This window comes from Eptatretus burgeri, chromosome 5, assembly GCF_056783735.1.
Source record: "Eptatretus burgeri isolate ZD-2024b chromosome 5, Ebu_testis_v1, whole genome shotgun sequence".
In the NCBI taxonomy this organism is placed as follows: domain Eukaryota; kingdom Metazoa; phylum Chordata; class Myxini; order Myxiniformes; family Myxinidae; genus Eptatretus; species Eptatretus burgeri.
Window position 1 is genome coordinate 13,636,244 of NC_140965.1, and position 20,112 is coordinate 13,656,355.

Genomic DNA, 20,112 nt, shown 5'->3' on the forward strand with positions numbered 1-20,112 from the left:
GAGTTAAATAATGAATGAATTTCAAAGCAAAATCAATCAAAATGCCGGGAAAGAGACAAAGAGCAGATGCTTATCGGGAGGGGGGGGGGGAAGAATCGTCTTGCTCACCAGCAAATAGTCGTCTGTGAAGTGAAAACGTCCTAAAATGTGTGTGTGCATGTCACGTCCGTCGCCAGCACCCAGCCTTGCCGTAAACCCCATCGCGAACAGCCTTGAATGCCATTCGACGTCTGGAGGGCACTAAGATTGTCTGTCGCGGGTTTAGACCCTGGTGTTGTTGGTGACCGACCCATGCCTCACTTGTTGGTGGCGCTGCTCACACCCACACGCGCACCACACGCTCGCTTCCTTCTCCTCTTTTGCGCACTTACATCCGCTTCTTGCTCGCTTCTCAAGCTTACTTCTCGTTCTCTTCTCCCTCCCTGGCTTTCTTTCGCCTCCGCTTTCCTCTTGCCTCAGAACGGACCTCCATTCGTTTTTATATCTGCGGGCCGTCTCGGCGGCGCAGTGTCCGCCCCAAGCTCACCCTGCCCCGCTTGTGCACAGTTACCATGATGACCCGTGCGCTCTCAATAAAGGCGGGCATCGGAGCTCGCAAAAGAATGTTGCTGAGGAGATCTATTCTTTACCCTTCTCAACACATCACATTTAAGATCCCATTAGACATGGGGATGGGGCTAATCTGAACATGCATTTGAGGAAATAAGTCTGAGGACCTGGATGTGTGGATGCATTCATCAGACTGGATTCTGAAATCCATAAATATATATATATATATATATATATATATATATATATATATATATATATATATATATATATATATATATATATATATATATATATATATATATATATTGTTACGGATTCGCGCCCGCCGGCGTGCTGACGGCCACGTAACTCGAATCGCGGCACGTCGCCCACCGGACGGACAATCCAGTCGTGACCCTCTCGGACTAACGCCGGGAACCAGTCACGGGTGGACCTTTCGGTCTCACCGCGATCGAGCCAATCAGCCCCCGCGTGGGATAGGGTTGCTCGCCAAATTCGACCTACCTAAGTACCCACACGGAGGGTAGACCGGGCGATCGCACCTCGCCGCAGGTCGACTTCGGACACGGGCCACTTAAGTGACCCGTTCCGTACTATAGGGATAACCGAGCGGTGTTATCGTCGGCCTCGACGGTTCGATTAATTATCGGGCGTATTCAGCCCACTACCAACCCTTTACGTGAAGCAAGATGAGGATTCAATGAAAGAAATGACGAAGCGAAGCGGGAAACAGTTCAACATAAAGCACATTTATTCGCGATGAACGGAAAGCACACATATTCAATTCCACCAAAAGCACATAGTAAAGGAAAGAAACACAATGCAATTTTACACAAAAAGCAAATGCGACAATGCAGATCTAATACCGATTACGCGAACACACGGCAACACTTATACAATTTTACTTCACAGACGGCGCCGACAACACATACCCAAAACCAAGGAAAAGAACACCCTCAAAGATGAGGCGGGCCTGAGGCCGAGACCGGGTCAGGCCTACCCGTCTGGTGATGAGACGCGGAGCGGCGATGGTGCCTCAACTCCGCGGGCCTCGTGGACAGTGTCTGGTAGGGGGTGGGAAAAGGGGCCCCCTTGGTCGCACTATCTCAGCGTGGGGGGAAACAGGAGGGGGTTGCTGATGCTCGGGGTATAGAGGATTTCTACTCTGCCTCGAGTCCCGCGACGAGCGTCTCCACCTCGGCCAGGTCGCGCCGTCGGCCTCCCTGGTGTGCAGCTCCCTGCACGACGCGAGCACCCCCTCGTCTGCCCTCGCCGCCTCTCCACAGCTCCGTCCCCTTTGCTCCGACTCCAACGCACACGACGACGACCAACTCCTTCTTGCTTCTTCTTCCCAACTCCACCGACTGCGAAGTCTTAACTCCTTATTAACTTGACTGACGAACGCGGTCGCTTATATAAGCCCCGTGGCTTCGCTCTCTCATCTTTGACCCCCTGCCTTCGACCTTTCACCTCGCTCCCCATTGGCCCGAGAAAAAGTGGGCGTGAATGCTTTTTGATCCATAAACTTGCATATAGCGATTGCCCTCCAACGCCCTGGAGGCGGGGCCAAATCGCCCCTCGCTCACCGATTGGACGGAACAAAAGTGGGCGTGTGTCGTTTTTGATCCGTTTTTGAAGTGGAAAATCCGTGGTTTTGTACACGCTGTTCGGCGCGCGCCCTGCACGAGTCCAACACCGGTACCCACAAGCGGCGCAAGAACGGTGGCGATGCGACGGTTGCGAGGTGTGACATGAAGCGGCGCCGCGGTGGGTGGTTGATGTTGTGGTTGGTGGTGGTAACAATGGCGGTTGGTCCAAAATAAAGATAGTAAAAGAAAAACGGCTATCCTGAAGAGTCGCAGCACGCATAAATGACATGTATTCCCACTAGACAACGGGTTTGGGCCTAACTACACATATACTTACCGAGATATCTCACCTAAGGGACCTGAATGGTGGTTTGCGAATTTGGTAACCACAACACTACCCCCTCCCCTTTTTACAGACTCGTCCCGAGTCGTCAAATTTTCGTGTGCCATCATGTGTAGTTTTCCCCTAGTACATTTTACATACGGATCCCTGAGTGCGACATTCATGGTATTCGTGTCCCCAAAATAAATAACCTGAGGGCTGCGTAACTACCGAAACAAACTCACTCACACGGACGACTTAAATAAGATTGCCGGCGCTAAGACAGACATGCCGGGGGCGCACTCATATTTACAGTACATCTTACCTTAACTTACAAATTTTACACTAAACCATGGCCCAGGATCACTGAACTCTGCAAAAGAAAACAGTTAGCAGGGAGCCAGGCTGCTCGCATGCAGTCTCTGGCTCAAAACAATGCAGGTGACAGGGAACGTGGCTGGCTGCTCACACGCAGTCCAAGGCCTTCCTTTTTTGAACTGAACGCAGTGAACCACAACGGTGCATGGGCTGCACAAACGTAGTCTCCGTGCCAGCTCAAGTGGCACACGCAATGAACACAACGAATGGATGGATGAACACAAACACGGTGCACGGGCCGCCACTGCAGGCCCGTGTTGTAGCTGCCAACAGGGCAGTTCTCACAGCTTGCAAACTGTTGCCTTGCGGATCCTGGCGCACATGGAAATGAACAGGGGGGGGCAAAGCAAAAATTGAACGGGGCTGGTGAACAGGGGCAGTGGGCATGGCATGGCAAAGGTAGCAGGCAAACACAGCCCGCAGAAGAAGGCCGCTGCAGGCAAACACAGCCGGCAGATGAACTGGCCGGCACAGGCCTTGAAGCAAAACACGGCCAGCTGATGGCACAGGCCTTGCAGCAAAACAGCCAGCCGGCAGATGAAGTGGGCCGGCACAGGCCTTGCAGTAACACAGCCAGCAGATGAAGCTGGCCAGCCTTTGCCGTTCAGTGGAGGTTGGTGGAGGGAGTGCTGTGGTGCTGGCCACTTGGAAGGCGGGCTCGGACCTACCTACCTGTCTCCCTCCCACCTATCGCCTTTGCCTGTCACTGTACATACCCACTCCCTTAATTTGTCAAACCCCAATTTAGCCCCAACTTAATTTTTTTTTTTTTTTTTTTTTTTTTTACTTCCCCACTATAAATCGTCCCCTAACCCCCTTTATCGTCCTTGTTCGGCTAACCTATCCTGTCACCTAGCCTACTCCCAACCCCTACGTTCCCTTCCCGGAGGGGAATAAGGGAGAGCTAACGTCCTGTGTCGAGGGCCCAACTAAGCCTCAGAATGGCCTCCCCAGAGTTCGGCGATCTATAACCAAAGTGGGTCCAGCGGCCCACAACGAGAGCGAGGGGATGGATGGTGCGGAGGGGTACACTTCCTAATCTACCCTATCCATTTAACCGTTAAACTACCCCGGGGCTTTAAACAAGCGCCTCTCGCTTAAACTATTGGTTCTAACAACCCAGATTCCCGTCGCCTGTGTTGGTGTCCTCACAATTTCGGGCCTCGCCCCCCAATTTTCTCTCCGTGCCCTCACACGGTCTCCTGGCTGGGACACGTGGCTCCCTTTGGCAGGCACGACCCTCTGCCGAATCTCCCGCTATGGCACCCCCGGGCACTACACTGCCTCCGAGCCTACCAGCTCCCTAACACCGGGGAGTGCCCCCCATGGCACCTCCCCTGAAACGCACACGTGGCAGGCTGGCTTCCCGGGCCCCTTTCCGAGGGTCACCCTTGCCCACAACACTGCCCACGCGGCTCATGGCGCCCCGGGCCCCCGCACCAAGCAGGCGCACCCGTGCCCACTACGCTATCCCGGCCCCCCATGGGCCCTTGGCCTACCACGGCCGACTAGCCTGGTGCCCGGGGTACCCACTCAGCGATACTCACCTTTCGCAGCCACGCTCCCAAGCCCATCAACAGGGCTCCTGCACCCCTCCAAATGGGTTTCGAGCCTACATTCCCACCAACAGCAAAACGACCTCCATTTTTCAATTTGACTAACCCAGCTAACTCACTTTACTCTGACCCCGGGGTCCCTTGGGCGGGAGTCACTCCTCCCCCCAATCACTCATCGCACCATGCATTCCCCATTTGCTCCATACACACAGACCCGCTGGCCTCACTCACTCACCAAGCACATGCTTCCAATCCACTCACCAACAACTCTTCAACACACTCACCGCTGAACTCTGCCATTCTTCTAACTACATCCCCTAACTAACTCGTGCTCCCACGTCGTCCCTTAAACTAGTAGCACGTTCCTTTTAACCTACGTAGCAAAGCTACGTCCCCACTACACATCCAAAGTCTGTCTCTGTCTCCAAATCAATCATTTTATTTCCCAACCTAAAGCTCACTAAATCCCTCTACCTAATCCATTCCACGGACTCCATGAGGACTTACCCCTGCCCCATGAAGTCGGTCTAACTAAGCTAACCCTTCCCCCTAACTAGTTTTCATCCTGTGCCCCGGTAAGGGGGTCTTCCACCCCTTGCCCAGGAATCCTGTGCACCCGAAAGTGAGGCTTGTTTTTTTTTTTTTTTTCATGCGCATCACCAGCGCGGCAACTCGCGCACTTTGCACCTGCCCGTGACGTCATGCAGCTGCACGTGTTCCTCGTCCCTCCTTGGACGGTACCATCCGGCAGAGATACCCCTCCTGCCGGATTCCAACCCCACGTGCAGCCATGGCGTCACCGTGCGCATAAAAAAAACACAAGCCCCACGTCTCGAGGGGTTCCCCACGCGAACACATGTGCTTTGCCCGTTGGAGCTTAACACACACGATCACGTGGAGAACCCGTCCGGTCCAAATCCATAATCCTGCCTAAACTTTGTCCGTCCGCGGGATCGGCAAATCCACCGCGTGCGTTTCCGGACCGGGACTTCACTCTCGCAAGCGAGCACGTGGTGGTCTCGTGCGTTGCACAGCACGGACCTCGTGCTCCCTGCTGGGTGAACCCGGCACGGTCCCCGAAACAACTGCAGCCGCTACTCGGCTTTCTTTTCTCCCATGTCGCCGTCTCCGTTTCCATTCAACCCACGCACACCTGCGTGTTACGACGCTCACACTCCATTCCATTACATTCACACCGGGAGACGCGGCTGCGTGTTCACACATGCCGACCGACATCTCCCTCACATACCGCTCTCTCACACACACGGTCTCCCTTGCATAAACCATACCACTCACACGTGGTGCTCCATTCACTCGCGGTGCCTCATCCACACACCGTCCCTCACTCACACACGCGGGGGCACTCAACCGCGGTGCCTCATCCACACTGGCCGTTCCACTCACACACACGGCCTCTTCCACACACGGTGCCTCATCCACACACGGCGTGCTGGGAAGCACGTACTCTGGCACCATCGCCACCACACCACTCACACACGGGGCTGCACTCACACCTTGCACCACACACACAGGGACAACCACACTGGGGATTCGTGTCCCCACAAGGGTCTCCGGGGCCTCTATACCCCCCAAGCTCTCCGTGCACCTGTCCACAGCACCCGTCCCCTCAACCTCGCAAAGCACGACCGAACTCACCTGGTCGTGACTCGCCTCAAGGGGGCATACTCCCTCCCCTCGTTCCTGGAGGAGGCCATCCAGGTGCTCGCACTGGGTCTCCACCCAGTCAGCCAGCTCCCCTCATGGTCCTCCACTACCTCTGTGTGTGTGTGTGTGTGTGTGTGTGTGTGTGTGTGTGTGTGTGTGTGTGTGTGTGTGTGTGTGTGTGTGTGCGTCACTTACCCCGTCTTCATCGTGCAGTCTCTCCTCTATTTTTTCTATCTCCCGTGTCTCTATACATTTATAAGTTTCTGTCGTCGTCACCTCGTGTCTCGTCTCACACGTTTTGGTCTCCCCATTTAATTTTTCCCTTTTGGTCACCGTCGATTCCTCTGTCACGACCATCGCCCAACACGCCCCCTGAATTATTTTTTCACCCGCCTCCACCGCGGGCCTGTCAGCCGTTGCACCCCCTTCCAGCTCGTTCGCTTCTACACGTGGAGTCGCCATTTTGATGTCCCTGGTCACGGCCTTCATGCCCGCCTGCAGGCTTCGGCCCATGTTCTGCGTCTCACCCCGCAGCTTTTTAGTTTCTTCCTTCATATTTGTTTCCATTTTTTGTGTATTCGCATCCATCTTTTGTGTATACGCATCCATCTTTTGTGTATACGCATCCATCCTTTGTGTATACGCATCCATCTTTTGTGCATCCGCATCCATCCTCGCTGTCATAGCCGCCAGCATGGCGAATAGCTGGGCCATGTCGGGTGCGCTTGGGTGAGCCGTTTCGGCAAGGATCAGGGGGTTTTGGTGGAAAGGGGGAGGGGAGGTGTCATACACCGCGGCCGCTGCCGCACCTATTTCGGGCTCTGGGCTCAGTTGGGGGAGTTCATGTTCCTGCACGGGGATTCCATCCTGGACCATGGATCCTACACATTCTACATCCATTTCTAATACCCCCGGCTCCCGCTCGCCTTGAGACGCCATCTTGCTTCTCTTAAAGGGTTAATTTGAATCGCTCGTAATTTGGAGGGAATCGGGGGTCGCTTCTCTCACCCCTGGACCGATTCCCGTGAATTTAGCCGGAGACAGGAGAGCCCGTTTTCCTGTTCTCCGATACCAGTGCCGCGAGGAGGGCGATGGATTTGTATCGCACGACCTGACACCAGTGTTACGGATTCGCGCCCGCCGGCGTGCTGACGGCCACGTAACTCGAATCGCGGCACGTCGCCCACCGGACGGACAATCCAGTCGTGACCCTCTCGGACTAACGCCGGGAACCAGTCACGGGTGGACCTTTCGGTCTCACCGCGATCGAGCCAATCAGCCCCCGCGTGGGATAGGGTTGCTCGCCAAATTCGACCTACCTAAGTACCCACACGGAGGATAGACCGGGCGATCGCACCTCGCCGCAGGTCGACTTCGGAAACGGGCCACTTAAGCGACCCGTTCCGTACTATCGGGATAACCGAGCGGTGTTATCGTCGGCCTCGACGGTTCGATTAATTATCGGGCGTATTCAGCCCACTACCAACCCTTTACGTGAAGCAAGATGAGGATTCAATGAAAGAAATGACGAAGCGAAGCGGGAAACAGTTCAACATAAAGCACATTTATTCGCGATGAACGGAAAGCACACATTCAATTCCACCAAAAGCACATAGAAAAGGAAAGAAACACAATGCAATTTTACACAAAAAGCAAATGCGACAATGCAGATCTAATACCGATTACGCGAGCACACGGCAACACTTATACAATTTTACTTCACAGACGGCGCTGACAACACATACCCAAAACCAAGGAAAAGAACACCCTCAAAGATGAGGCGGGCCTGAGGCCGAGACCGGGTCGGGCCTACCCGTCTGGTGATGAGACGCGGAGCGGCGATGGTGCCTCAACTCCGCGGGCCTCGCGGACAGTGTCTGGTAGGGGGTGGGAAAAGGGGCCCCCTTGGTCGCACTATCTCAGCGCGGGGGGAAACAGGAGGGGGTTGCTGATGCTCGGGGTATAGAGGATTTCTACTCTGCCTCGAGTCCCACGACGAGCGTCTCCACCTCGGCCAGGTCGCGCCGTCGGCCTCCCTGGTGTGCAGCTCCCTGCACGACGCGAGCACCCCCTCGTCTGCCCTCGCCGCCTCTCCACAGCTCCTTCCCCTTTGCTCCGACTCCAACGCACACGACGACGACCAACTCCTTCTTGCTTCTTCTTCCCAACTCCACCGACTGCGAAGTCTTAACTCCTTATTAACTTGACTGACGAACGCGGTCGCTTATATAAGCCCCGTGGCTTCGCTCTCTCATCTTTGACCCCCCTGCCTTCGACCTTTCACCTCGCTCCCCATTGGCCCGAGAAAAAGTGGGCGTGAATGCTTTTTGATCCATAAATTTGCATATAGCGATCGCCCTCCAACGCCCTGGAGGCGGGGCCAAATCGCCCCTCGCTCACCGATTGGACGGAACAAAAGTGGGCGTGTGTCGTTTTTGATCCGTTTTTGAAGTGGAAAATCCGTGGTTTTGTACACGCTGTTCGGCGCGCGCCCTGCACGAGTCCAACACCGGTACCCACAAGCGGCGCAAGAACGGTGGCGATGCGACGGTTGCGAGGTGTGACGTGAAGCGGCGCCGCGGTGGGTGGTTGATGTTGTGGTTGGTGGTGGTAACAATGGCGGTTGGTCCAAAATAAAGATAGCAAAAGAAAAACGGCTATCCTGAAGAGTCGCAGCACGCATAAATGACATGTATTCCCACTAGACAACGGGTTTGGGCCGAACTACACATATACTTACCGAGATATCTCACCTAAGGGACCTGAATGGTGGTTTGCGAATTTGGTAACCACAACAATATATATATATATATATATATATATATATATATATATATATATATATATATATATATATATATATATTTTTTTTTTTTTTTTTTTGTTTAAAATTTTTTCTTTACAAATTCCATTACATTACAAATTTCTTTACAAATTTACATTCCAAAAATCTGTTAAGTTGCATCATGTCACCAGAAGGTTTCTTTTTCTCACAGTCGAGCAGTACAAGACCACTTGTATAATGACCTTTTGTTTTTTACATACTAAGTCTCGGCTTGTGGAAGAGCAAGGTAATAGAGGGAAGAAGGAAATTCCCTCATAGTGGAGTTTGGGAACAACACGCGGATGTGGTGGAGATGAACTTGCAAATTGATGTGGAGGGTTAATGATAGTAGAGAATATCACAGGTAGTGATGGATGAGGACCTGAAGGCTTGGTGTACTCCTAACTTGAAGCCCTGGACTATGGAGTAGGATTGAAGAGGCTGAGGAAAGAGGTCCCTCAAACAAATAGAAAGGAACAAAGGAGTGGTGGTGAGCAGTGAACCTGGATTTTGGAAGTTTCACAAGTCGAGAAGTTCCTGGAAGAAAGCAGTAGCCTGGAGAGATCGAGGACTGCCTGGATGGGCTTGGGATTGCAGGCGAAAGTAGTCATTGGTTGGTCTTGATTATACTGTGGAACAAAACTGTGCTTCACCTTTTAGGGGTGCATCATCCATCTCCTGACTCATCAGCCTCACACCAAGATAAACAACTGACAACTTACCCCCAAAGAGCCTTTGCCACAAGCACACAATTTTCAAATATAAAGGAAATGATAAACACTGAGGTGGGAAGATTTGATTGTTGTCCTTAAATATACAAAAATGTACCTGCCTGAAGCACCTGTTACGGTGATTATTTTTTTTTAATCCCAACTGTACAAGCTTCAAATGTAATATTATTGCAGTACGATAGTTAATTACCTCCACCACTGAAGGTGGATGGAGGTTATATGTTTTCACTCCTGTCTGATTGTGTGTTTGTCTGTCAGCAGGATATATCAGAAAGTTGCTGACTGACTAAGACAAAATTCGGTGGACAATTTTGATGTGTGACGAGGATGAATTGATTCGATTTTGGTGAAGATCTGGATCGAGATACGATAATTTTTCAAGTGATTCTTCACCATTGAGAGGTGGGACGAAATATGATATATAGCATGATTTCTCAAAAGGTTAAGGACTGATTCGGACAACTTGGTGGACAGGTTGGGTGTGTAACGAGGATTAATCAATTCGATTTTGTTGAAGATCCGGATCCGGACACGCAAATTTTCGAATTTTTAACCGATTCTTCACCATTGAGAGATGGAGCCAAAAACAATATACAGTACAGCACGATATTTGAAAAAAAATTGGACAAGTTATGGTGAAAGTTGGTGCATGAGTTGGGTCGGTGACAAGAACAATCCGATTAGATTTTGGTTCAGGTCAGAATGCAGATCTGGCCTATCAATTGGATACAAAACATAAACTGTTCAACCTGGCAGAGGTATGCGCTGTTCCAAGTGCCATTCTAGTTACCCTCACCAGAGGAGAGGGTTTTGCATTTGGGTCCGTTTGTTTGTCTGTCTCTTTCTGCCTGTCTGTCTTTGTCCACACAGAATGTGTGTGTATGAATTGCATTCGACCCTTAAGAACCTCAAGACCTCTGAAGACCCTGTTACACCCTTTAGAACCCTTTAGATCCTCTTTGACCCTTTAGAACCCTGAAGACCCGAAGACTCCTTTCTACCCTTGAGACCTTCATTCCTTACAGACCTTTTATTACCTTTAGACTCCCTTGACCTTTCAGACCTAATACCTTTAGACCCCCTTGACCTTTAGACCCTTTTTCAACATTTTAAGACCCTTTTGACTTCTTCAGACATTTCCAACCCTTTAGACCTGAAATTACACTCCGGAGACCCCTTCAACCTTGTAAGACCATTTCGGTCCTTTAGACCTTTTCAGAACTTTCAACATTTCCACCTTTCAACCTTTTGACCTTCAGACCATTTCATCTTTACAAATTTTCAGACCTTTGACCTTAACACATTTTCAATGAGACCATTTAGTCCTTTCATTTGCAATCAAATCAACGACCTTACATTGAGTACATCCTTCTTTATTTACCACACAAAACAAATCCTGCCAAGGGTCTGCAATCTCTGATTGCTCTTTCTTGTTACCTCTGCCACCAAAGATGGACGTTGTTCCCCCTTTGTGTCTGTTACTTGGCAAAAAAAAAAAAAAATTTTTAACAAGTATGTTGATCGCCTCCCTTTGTTACTTGTCAATTTTTTTTTTTTGAGAAGTACTGTATGTTGATCGCCTCCGTTTGTTTGTGTGTTTGTCTGTCCGCTCGCCTCCAGCCCAAACCGCTCAACTGGACGCTCTGAAATTTTCAGAGATTAACGTCACTGACCCTGCAACGGTCCTGCATTGAAGTTTCATAAAATTTGGTCACCCTAATAGGTAATTGTTTCAAAAATTGTCAATTTTCATCCTATTGACTTGAAATTTGAAGACCTTTTGAATATCATGTCACTGAATTCAACAACCTATTCATTTTGAGATCAACATAGGTGAAGAGGCTAATTTGGGCCAAATTTTCGAAAATGTTCAATTTTCATCCGATTGACTTGAAATTTGAAGAGCATTTTCATGTCAGGTCGCTGAACTCAACTACCTATTAATTTTATGATCAAAAGGTCAACACAGGCCTAATTTCTAAAATTGTTAGATAGTGCCAAAAACTAAATATATCACTCTATCTCAAAGTTGTGGACAAGTTCACCCCAAACCACTTAATGTCACCGACCCTGCGACGATCCTGCATTGAAGTTTCGTAAAATTTGGTCGACTGAAAAGGTCTACATAGGCCAATGGACCAATTTGAGCCAAATTTTCTAAAATCCTTAAATTTAATCCGATTGACTTGAAATTTGAACAGGATTTGCAGGTCAGGTTTGAACAGGATTTGCAAGCAAAAGGCAGTGGTGGAGGTGCCGCAATAGAAATTGGTAGAAATGAGGTAGGTATGGGAGACAGTTTTTGTTGGTGATGAGATTATTAAATATGTAGATTCTTCATTCTGCAGGAAGGATTGTAGACACAGAATTCTGTGTAGTTTTGAAGGAGCGGGAATTAGGGTCGTTGAAGGAAGGGTAAACGATATTGTATCGTGTCATGGCAGGAAGAAGTTGGTTGTGGTACACCGAGGAGCGAATGATGTAGGGAAGTTTACTCAGAGGTTTTGAAAAATAGATACTGGATATTGGGTAAGCAGCTGAAAGCAAAGGATTGTGAGGTCATGTTTTCTGGGATCCTCCCAAGATTAGGAAACAATATAGAAATTATGAGCAGAGCAATAGACGTCAACCAAAGGCTGGAAGAATGGTGTAGGGAGGAAGGTTTTGCATTTAGGAAGCAGTGGGAATCATTCAGGGGACAAAGGGAGTGTTTCCAGAATGATGGCCGTATATTAAATAGAAAGGGGGTGGCAAGGTTTGTTGTGGGAATTGAGGAAGGAATTCAGGCTTTTTTAGGTCAGCGGAGGGTGGGGAAGCTATAAAGGAAGGAACGGATGAAGTAATTGGAATGAGTAAGGCCAGGCAGGAAAATAGAATTTCAGGAAGTGAAAAGTAAAACATATTCTATACCAATGCCAGAAGTTTAAATAATAAGATGGAAGAGCTTGAAGCCAGAGTTGATAGCGAGGAGTACGATTTAGTTGCAGTGAGTGAGACATGGTTTAAGGAGGAGAGTAACTGGAGGACAGGATTAGAAGGCTATAAGGTGTGTCGGTGTGATCGGAAGGAGAGAATATGAGCAGGAGCAGTAATCTGGGTAAAGGACAGCATTGCATCAAGAGAAAGGGGTGACGTTAAAGAAGGAATAAATGTTGAGGAATCTGTGTGTGTAGAGATTAGAGATTGTAAAAGCAGTAAGATACTTGTAGGATGCTTTTATAGGGCTCTGGGTGTGAAGGAAGAGGAGGAAGGAGGAGTATATGAAGAATTCAAAAGGGCATGTGGTAAGGGAAGAGTATTGATTATGGGGGATTTTAACTTGCCAGGGATAGATTGGGTCCAGGAACAGGGAAAGGACAGAATGGATGAGGATTTCCTCATTCTCATCCGAGGATTTCCTTTTTTGTAACGATCCCAATATGGTGGAGGAGGTGGAGGTTGGGGAGAATTTAGGAGCAAGTGACCATAACATTGTGTGTGCAAAGATTCTGTTGAGGGTTTGAGTTCAGGATAGTAGGGTAAAGTTATTAGATTTCAGGAAGGCCAACTTTGAGGGTATGAGAAGAGAATTGGGTGATGTAGATTTGGAGACCCTAACAACAGAGAAATGTGGGAAACCTTCAAGGACCAAATGTGTGGAGTGCAGAGTAAGTGCATTCCAATGAGGTGTAAAACTAGAAGTAGAAAGAGACCAGGGTGGTTGAGCAGTGAGATAAGGAACGCTATTAAGGAGAAGCAAAAGGCATTTATTAGATTTAAAATAACAGGACTGGAGTTAGATTTATATCACTATCGGAGTAAACTTTAAGTATATCAGGGTAAAAGAACTGGTTAGAACCAGTGTGGGCCCATTGAGGAATAGCACTGGGAGAGTGGTTAGTGATAAAAGTGAGATGGCAGGCTTATTAAACAGGTATTTTTCTTCAACTTTTACACAAGAACAGTCAGGAGAAATGCCAATAGCTGAGAGTATCAATCGAGGAGGTGAGGAAGGGCTTTTACAGAAGATCCAGGTTGGAGTGGAGGAAGTAAAGGAACAGCTAGGTAATCTCGGAGTAGATAAGGCTCCGGATTCAGATAATATACATCCAAGAGTATTGAGGGAGGTGGCTGAGCAGGTAAGCGAGATGTTAACGGATATTTTAAACAGCTCACTGGAGTCAGGACAGGTACCGGAGGATTGGAGGGTCGCAAATGTAACACCATTATTGAAGGAAGGATCCAGAGAAGAATTGGGAAACTATAGACCTATTAATTTGACTTCACTTGTGGGGAAGGTGTTGGAGACATTAATTAAAGACCAGATGAGGAACCATTTAAACAAATACAAACTAATTAAAGGTAGTCAACATGGCTTTACCAAAGGTAGTTCTTGTTTCACAAATATTTTAGAGTTCTATGAAGCAGTGTCTGATTGGGTGGATGAGGGAAAGGCAGTGGACATCGTATATCTAGACTTTAAGAAGGCATTTGATAAGGTACCACATTGGAGGTTGTTGGCCAAAGTGAAGGCTTGTGGAGTGTCTGGTCAGGTAGCTAAATAGATTGCAAACTGGCTAAGTGGTAGTAAGCAAAGAGTGGCTGTGAGTGGGAGGATGTCTTGCTGGGAGGGTGGAAGTAGCAGGTTACCTCAGGGATCAGTACTCGGACCATTACTATTCAATATTTACATCAACGATTTGGATAGTGGGGTGAAGAGTAAGCTTTCCAAATTTGCAGATGACACGAAGCTTTGCAGTAAGGTGGATAGCAGAGGAGGTGGTGATCAGATATTGGAAAGTATTGATACTTGCATATATTGGGCAGAAAATTGGAGATGGAATTTTACCTGAACAAGTGTAAGGTGTTGGGGATGGGAAAGAACAATGAAAATAGAGATTACAGGATGTAAGGGGTAATTTTTGAGCGAGTCACACAGGAGAATGATCTGGGGGTGGTAATAGATATGGGAGGTAAGCAGGAAGCACAGTGCCAGGCAGCGATAGGTAAAGCAAATCGGGTTTTAGGTTGTATTCGGAGGGGGATCATTTATAAATCAAAAGAGGTGGGGTTAACATTGTACAGGAATTTAGTAAGGGCCACATCTAGAATATTGTGTGCAGTTTTGGTCACCACAGTTCCAGAAGGGCATAGATGCCACAGAGAAAGTTCAGCGCAGGGCGACGAGATTGATTCCGGGCCTAGCTCGACTCAGCTGTGAGGAGAGGCTGAAGAAGACAGGTCTTTATTCACTAGGAAAGAGGCGGTTGTGAGGAGATATGATAGAGATGTTTAAGATGAGGAAAGGTATAGATAAAATGAGGGCAGATGAATTATTCAACAGAGTAGACAGTGATAGGACCAGGGGCCATAGCCTGAGAGTAAAGAAGAGGAGAGTTAAGATGGGAGTAAGGCAGGGGACTTTCACTCAGAGAGTAGTTAATGCATGGAATGGTCTACCTGGAAAGGTTGTGGCAGCAGAAAAAGTAGATAAGTTTAAATTAGAATTGGATAGGTACCTGGAAGTTATGGAGATAGAGGTGTATGGGGATGTTGATAGGACTTTTAGGTCGTTTGAGTATTGATGGGTGATTGTGTACGGAGTGCTGTTGGTGGTGGTCTTGTCAAGGGAGGTTGTGTGGTTGATGTGTGTTTTTAACCAAGCCCTTACTCCCTCTCTGAGGGGAAGAAAAAAAATTACAACAACAAAAAATACAAAATAAAGAAAAAAAACTACCAAAAACAATTTTTTTCTTTCATTAATTAAAAACTTTTTTTTTGGCATTTTCTTTCTTGGATCTTGGGTTGGTGTGGTGTTCGTGTAGGCATGATGGGCTGAATGGCCTCCACCTGTGTTGGATTTCCTTGTTGTTAAGTTGAATAGGTGACAAGAACAAGCAGATTGGATTTTAGTTCGGATCCAGACCCTCAGTGGGATACAGAACGTGAACTGTTCCACCTGGCAGAGGTATGTGTTCTACCGAGTGCTATTCTACTTTCTACTGTTTTGCCAAGTTGTTGCTGAGTGATTTTTCATTTGTTTGTTGTTTGTTTGTCTGGAGGATATCTCAAAAAGTTGTGGACGGATCCGGATTTAATTTTTTGGACAGGTTGGGTGTATGACAAGGACGAACTTGGTAGCTTTTGGAGAAGATCCGGGTCCAGATCTGTCAACCAGAATTTTTTTTCTGTGATTCTTCACCATTGAGAGATAGGGCCAAAAATGATGTATCGCACGATGTCTCAAAAAGTTGTTTGCAGATTCGAATGAAACTTGGCGGACACGTTGGGTGTGTAACAAGGAAGAATTGTTTAAATTTTTGGTGAGGATCTGGATCTGATAATTTTTGAAGCGATTCTTCACCATTGAGATCAAGATAGGGCTAAACTAATATATAGCACGATATCTCAAAAAGTTGTTGACGGATTCAAATGAAACTTTGTGGACATGTTGGGTGTGTGGCCACAATGAATTGATTCGATTTTGGTGAAGATCCGGATCTTCACCATTGATAGATAGGGCCAAAATCTATATAGTACTGTATAGCATGATATCTCAAAAATGTATTGGGTCCAATATGTTCTTGTGGATCAGGCATTACTTGGCGGAGGTATGCACTCTACCGAGTGCCCTTCTAGTTTTAAAATGCATTTCTGATCCTCCTGCCACTGGACTCTGCCAGATTATCATCTGTTCCTGTGAGAAGATGCAAACATGTACCTCCAAACGCTCTTTGATATCAAGGTCTGGGTGTTTTTCTTCTTTTTTTTGTATAGCTGGCACTCAGGCAAACTAAGAGCTTGTACATGAATCACTTGAAGGAGAAAGACATCTTGGTGCAGACAAATAGGATGACAGTAGATTTGAGCCTCTGCCTTGTCGGTGTTCAAGTGAAGCTCATGCTAAAGAGGCTTCCCATGTTGAATGGAAAATTGCTCTAAACCGTTCTGTTGCTCGAGTTCAACAGACAAACAAGCAGCACCTGGCCTTTTTCCATTACTCACAGCGAAGGTCTGGAGTCTGTCTCACAAAACGTTTTCCATCTTATGACAAATGAACCATTGTCACTGTTTTTCTACCTTACATGCCCTTCAATTCCCCGTTTGTTTTGTTGGCAGACATGCAAGCAAGTGTCCTTGAAAAGGAGATCATCTTATCTCAAAAAGTAGTGCGTTTCCTAAACTCCACTGTCTTGCTGCAACCACGTGTGGAACTCCCCTATTCTGAGAGTGTGGATGCTTGGTAGCGTGACTACAGGGTGGAATATTTTCAGCACATGGTTCTGATAATGGTAGCAAGGCAGTAGAACTTATCAAAAACAGAGATGTAGTTTTTTTTTTTTTTGAAGTTTTGTTCGTTCCAGCATTGGTAAGAGGTCATCTATTTATTACATACACGAATGTTGAACCCCAACCCTTCCCCCTGCTCCCTCCTCTCCTCCCCTCACTACCACCTTCCCCGTGTGCTCTTATGAAGTGTCAACATGTGTGTGTGTTTTTTTTCTCCATTTAGCCCAACCCTTTCCCCTCCCCACACCTTTACTACATAATAAATAGATGACCCCCTAAGAGGTCACACATACTTCATTCACATGCTGGTTGTGGAGGGAGGGGAGGCGGTACACAAATTGCATACTGGCTTTTCAGTTTGTTCATGTTTACCTCAAATACTTTTGACTCGCTCATACAGACCTTGTCTATCTTGAATACTAAAGATTTGAAAGCACTGTCTTTCCTCCCTTGCCACGTGTCCCTCGCTTCAGCACACTGTGGAGGGGGCACAACCCTGGGTGTGCCCGTGTGGCTTCCTTGGGGTAGTGCCAGAAAAACCAGTTTGATGAGCTGGGGCGAGAGAAGGGGTGTTTAGGTTTATGATAGTTTGTCTCCACTTTCTTTATTTGCCTTTTGCTGCCTTCTGATGTTTTTTTTTGCAAATGGTGAATTGCTAACTTCCCCTCCAAATTGAACAGATTGTTTCCACTTAGATACTTTGTCACCCAGAAAGCAGCCACGCCATGACCTTCAAAGTAAAGGGCCATTCCAAAGTTGAACAGAGGTTGTGTTCCCTCCTCCCTCCCCCTTTCCCCCTTTGCCAATTCTTCCACCTTCTCCTCCAACCTGGAGGGTTTGCTTGATTAAAGCCATGTGTAAGACACCGACATGGCATTTACAGTTTTGGCTGGTGTTTTATCTCTGTGTTACAAACAATCCATTTGGCCATCCTTCAATCTCTCAGATAACCTTGCTGTCTTTCATGTTTTCACTTCACGTCGAGGGCAAAGAGCATTACTTGCAGACATGTTGCTCGCAATGCCTTTTTGGTGTCACAAATGATTGGGTGGTACATTTAGCCAAGTGTACTTACCTGCCATTAAGAACCCACCATGGTCCAGCTTTCCTACTTGTAACACACGGTCATTACATGTCTAGACTCTCACATTCTGCCTTTGTTGCTTCGGCAAATAATACATCAGAGGATCCTTCCTCCCTCCTCTCCCACTCAAACACACAGCCACTGGCATTTTAAAGGGAGAGAACATTTTATGTTACCAAATTCCATGCGTTACGGCCTGCAGACTTCTGATGGTAACACATCGTGCAACGTTCAGGAAAGCAAAACGGGCTCTCATCCCGCAGGAACGTCTCCCCAATACAAACGGGCCTGGTGAGGGAATTGCTGAGCTTCTTACATGACCGCCCTAAAATTACAACCCCCACTCTCGAATTGTCTTGAGAGCACAACTCACTGGGCCACATGCCTCGCCCCGATTTGCCACATGAGCATTTCCAGAATCTTCAGACACACTTTGCCATTTCACTGCAAACGTGAACTGAACAAGGTGGGGTGTCACCATTCTGTTTGTCGCTGTGGATTTATTCCTTATCCTGTGTACAACCTATTGTTTTGAACAATTAAATTTGAGTTTGGATCGGGGCAGAAGCGGTGAAGAGGGGTCTGTTTTTGAGAGTAAAGATATCAGCAATTATATCTTATTGAGGCATTCCATTCCAAGGAATTGCTTCCTCCATAGATAAATTTTAAAAACAAGATGTTTTTAAGATGTATTACACGATATTTGTAAAGCAAGTTTCGTGGGTATGCGCTTGCGATTATCTTGGTGATAAGTTGACTTAAAATGAGCTATCCCGTGTGATTCGTGTATCTTTTGCAAGCGTATTGAGTTCAATCCGAGGTCTCTCGTGATCCAATGTGTTGATATTGAATACAGAGACGAGCATGCGACAAGATACTGACAGTATGTAATATCGTGAATGTTGCCATGCTGTCTGACCAGCTCGATTCGGTGCTTAAGTGAACTGTGTAATACTACCTTCTCTCAAATGGCGCCTCCTCCAACCAAATCCCCTCCCTCTCCCCACCCTTCGTTGTACTCCTCGCATCTCGCTTGCGCTTTCCGCATGCCTGACATGCTAGGCACTCTGCAAGCGTGTGTTGCTGTCGTGCTGAACCAACTGGATCATAACTGCAGAGAGGAATGCATCCTCATGCAATTTGAATCACCAATGCCGTGGAAATTGTTGTTGCCGTTGATTTGAAGAGACATGGATCGTGACGGGACTGAGGGACATTCTACCATGAGAGGCGCACTCTTCAGATAAACAGAAAGCTTCAGTGGGATTGCCACTTTGTTCGAGTCGTCACAGTGCTGATCTCATTTTTTTTTGAGGTTTTTAGATTTATTTATTTTCCTTGTCGGAAATTTTTTGTCGCACTTGAGTCCTGAGCGATGATTCCTCCATCATTAATGGAAATGTCTGAAGCAGAGTCGCATGCCAGACGTTGTGCTAGAATAGATGCTCTTAGTGTCGGATAAGTTGGTATGTTTTAACCAAAACCATATAACTACTGCGTGATTAATCAGATGCGTAGAAAATGAAGAAGTTTAGCTCTTCAATAAATCTGAACAAAACACCAGTGATGGCAACCTCCCCGGGCTACGATGACATGCTCATATTGGATCAGCAGCGTCGCTTCACCATATCTGCGGCTTACAGGAAAATCTGGATCCGCAAACCACCGCCCGCTAACTCTCTCTTCCCTGCAGTGCCACCGCCACCACCCAAGCGAGCTCCCAGCACCGCGCTTTCTCAACGTTCCAAGTCTATGACTGCCGAGCTGGAGGAACTTGGTAAGGTGCCGTTTCGGATCCAGTGCCGCTCATTCCATCCCACTTCCCATTTGCTTTTCCATCACACACAATGCATGTCTGCACAATCCTCCCCCGATTTCATTCAGTCGTTCTTGTGTCCCTGTGGTTGATTTTGTGGTTGTCCTTCACTTATCTGGCTTTACAATGCTCTGCATTGTGTTTTGTGAGCTTTCACCATACCCACAGCTCCCAATCACAATTCTGTGTGTTTTTTATTGTCACAAAAGGCCCGAGGCCTTTTTTCCACTTAAGTTATTTTTGATGCTTGGATTATTTCTCGCTCGAATAGTTCATTGGCGTTTACTTATCATATCTAGCGCCTGTTACCAATCTACTGATGCTCC

At 47.6% G+C, this 20,112-nt stretch overlaps 1 protein-coding gene across 8 annotated transcripts in view; it reads left to right on the forward strand.

Moving 5' to 3' along the window:
* LOC147025870 (SH3 and multiple ankyrin repeat domains protein 2-like) overlaps positions 1-20,112 on the forward strand; it is a 545,479-nt gene that overhangs the window by 428,525 nt on the left and 96,842 nt on the right. For 6 of the 8 annotated variants that reach the window (XM_085880768.1, XM_085880767.1, XM_085880769.1 and 3 more), the window contains one exon: positions 19,664-19,747. The exons of the other annotated variants lie outside the window; for them this stretch is intronic. In XM_085880768.1, the coding sequence (XP_085736894.1) occupies positions 19,664-19,747 (84 nt within the window). The remainder of the gene's footprint in view (positions 1-19,663; positions 19,748-20,112) is intronic. 8 annotated transcript variants of the gene reach the window in all.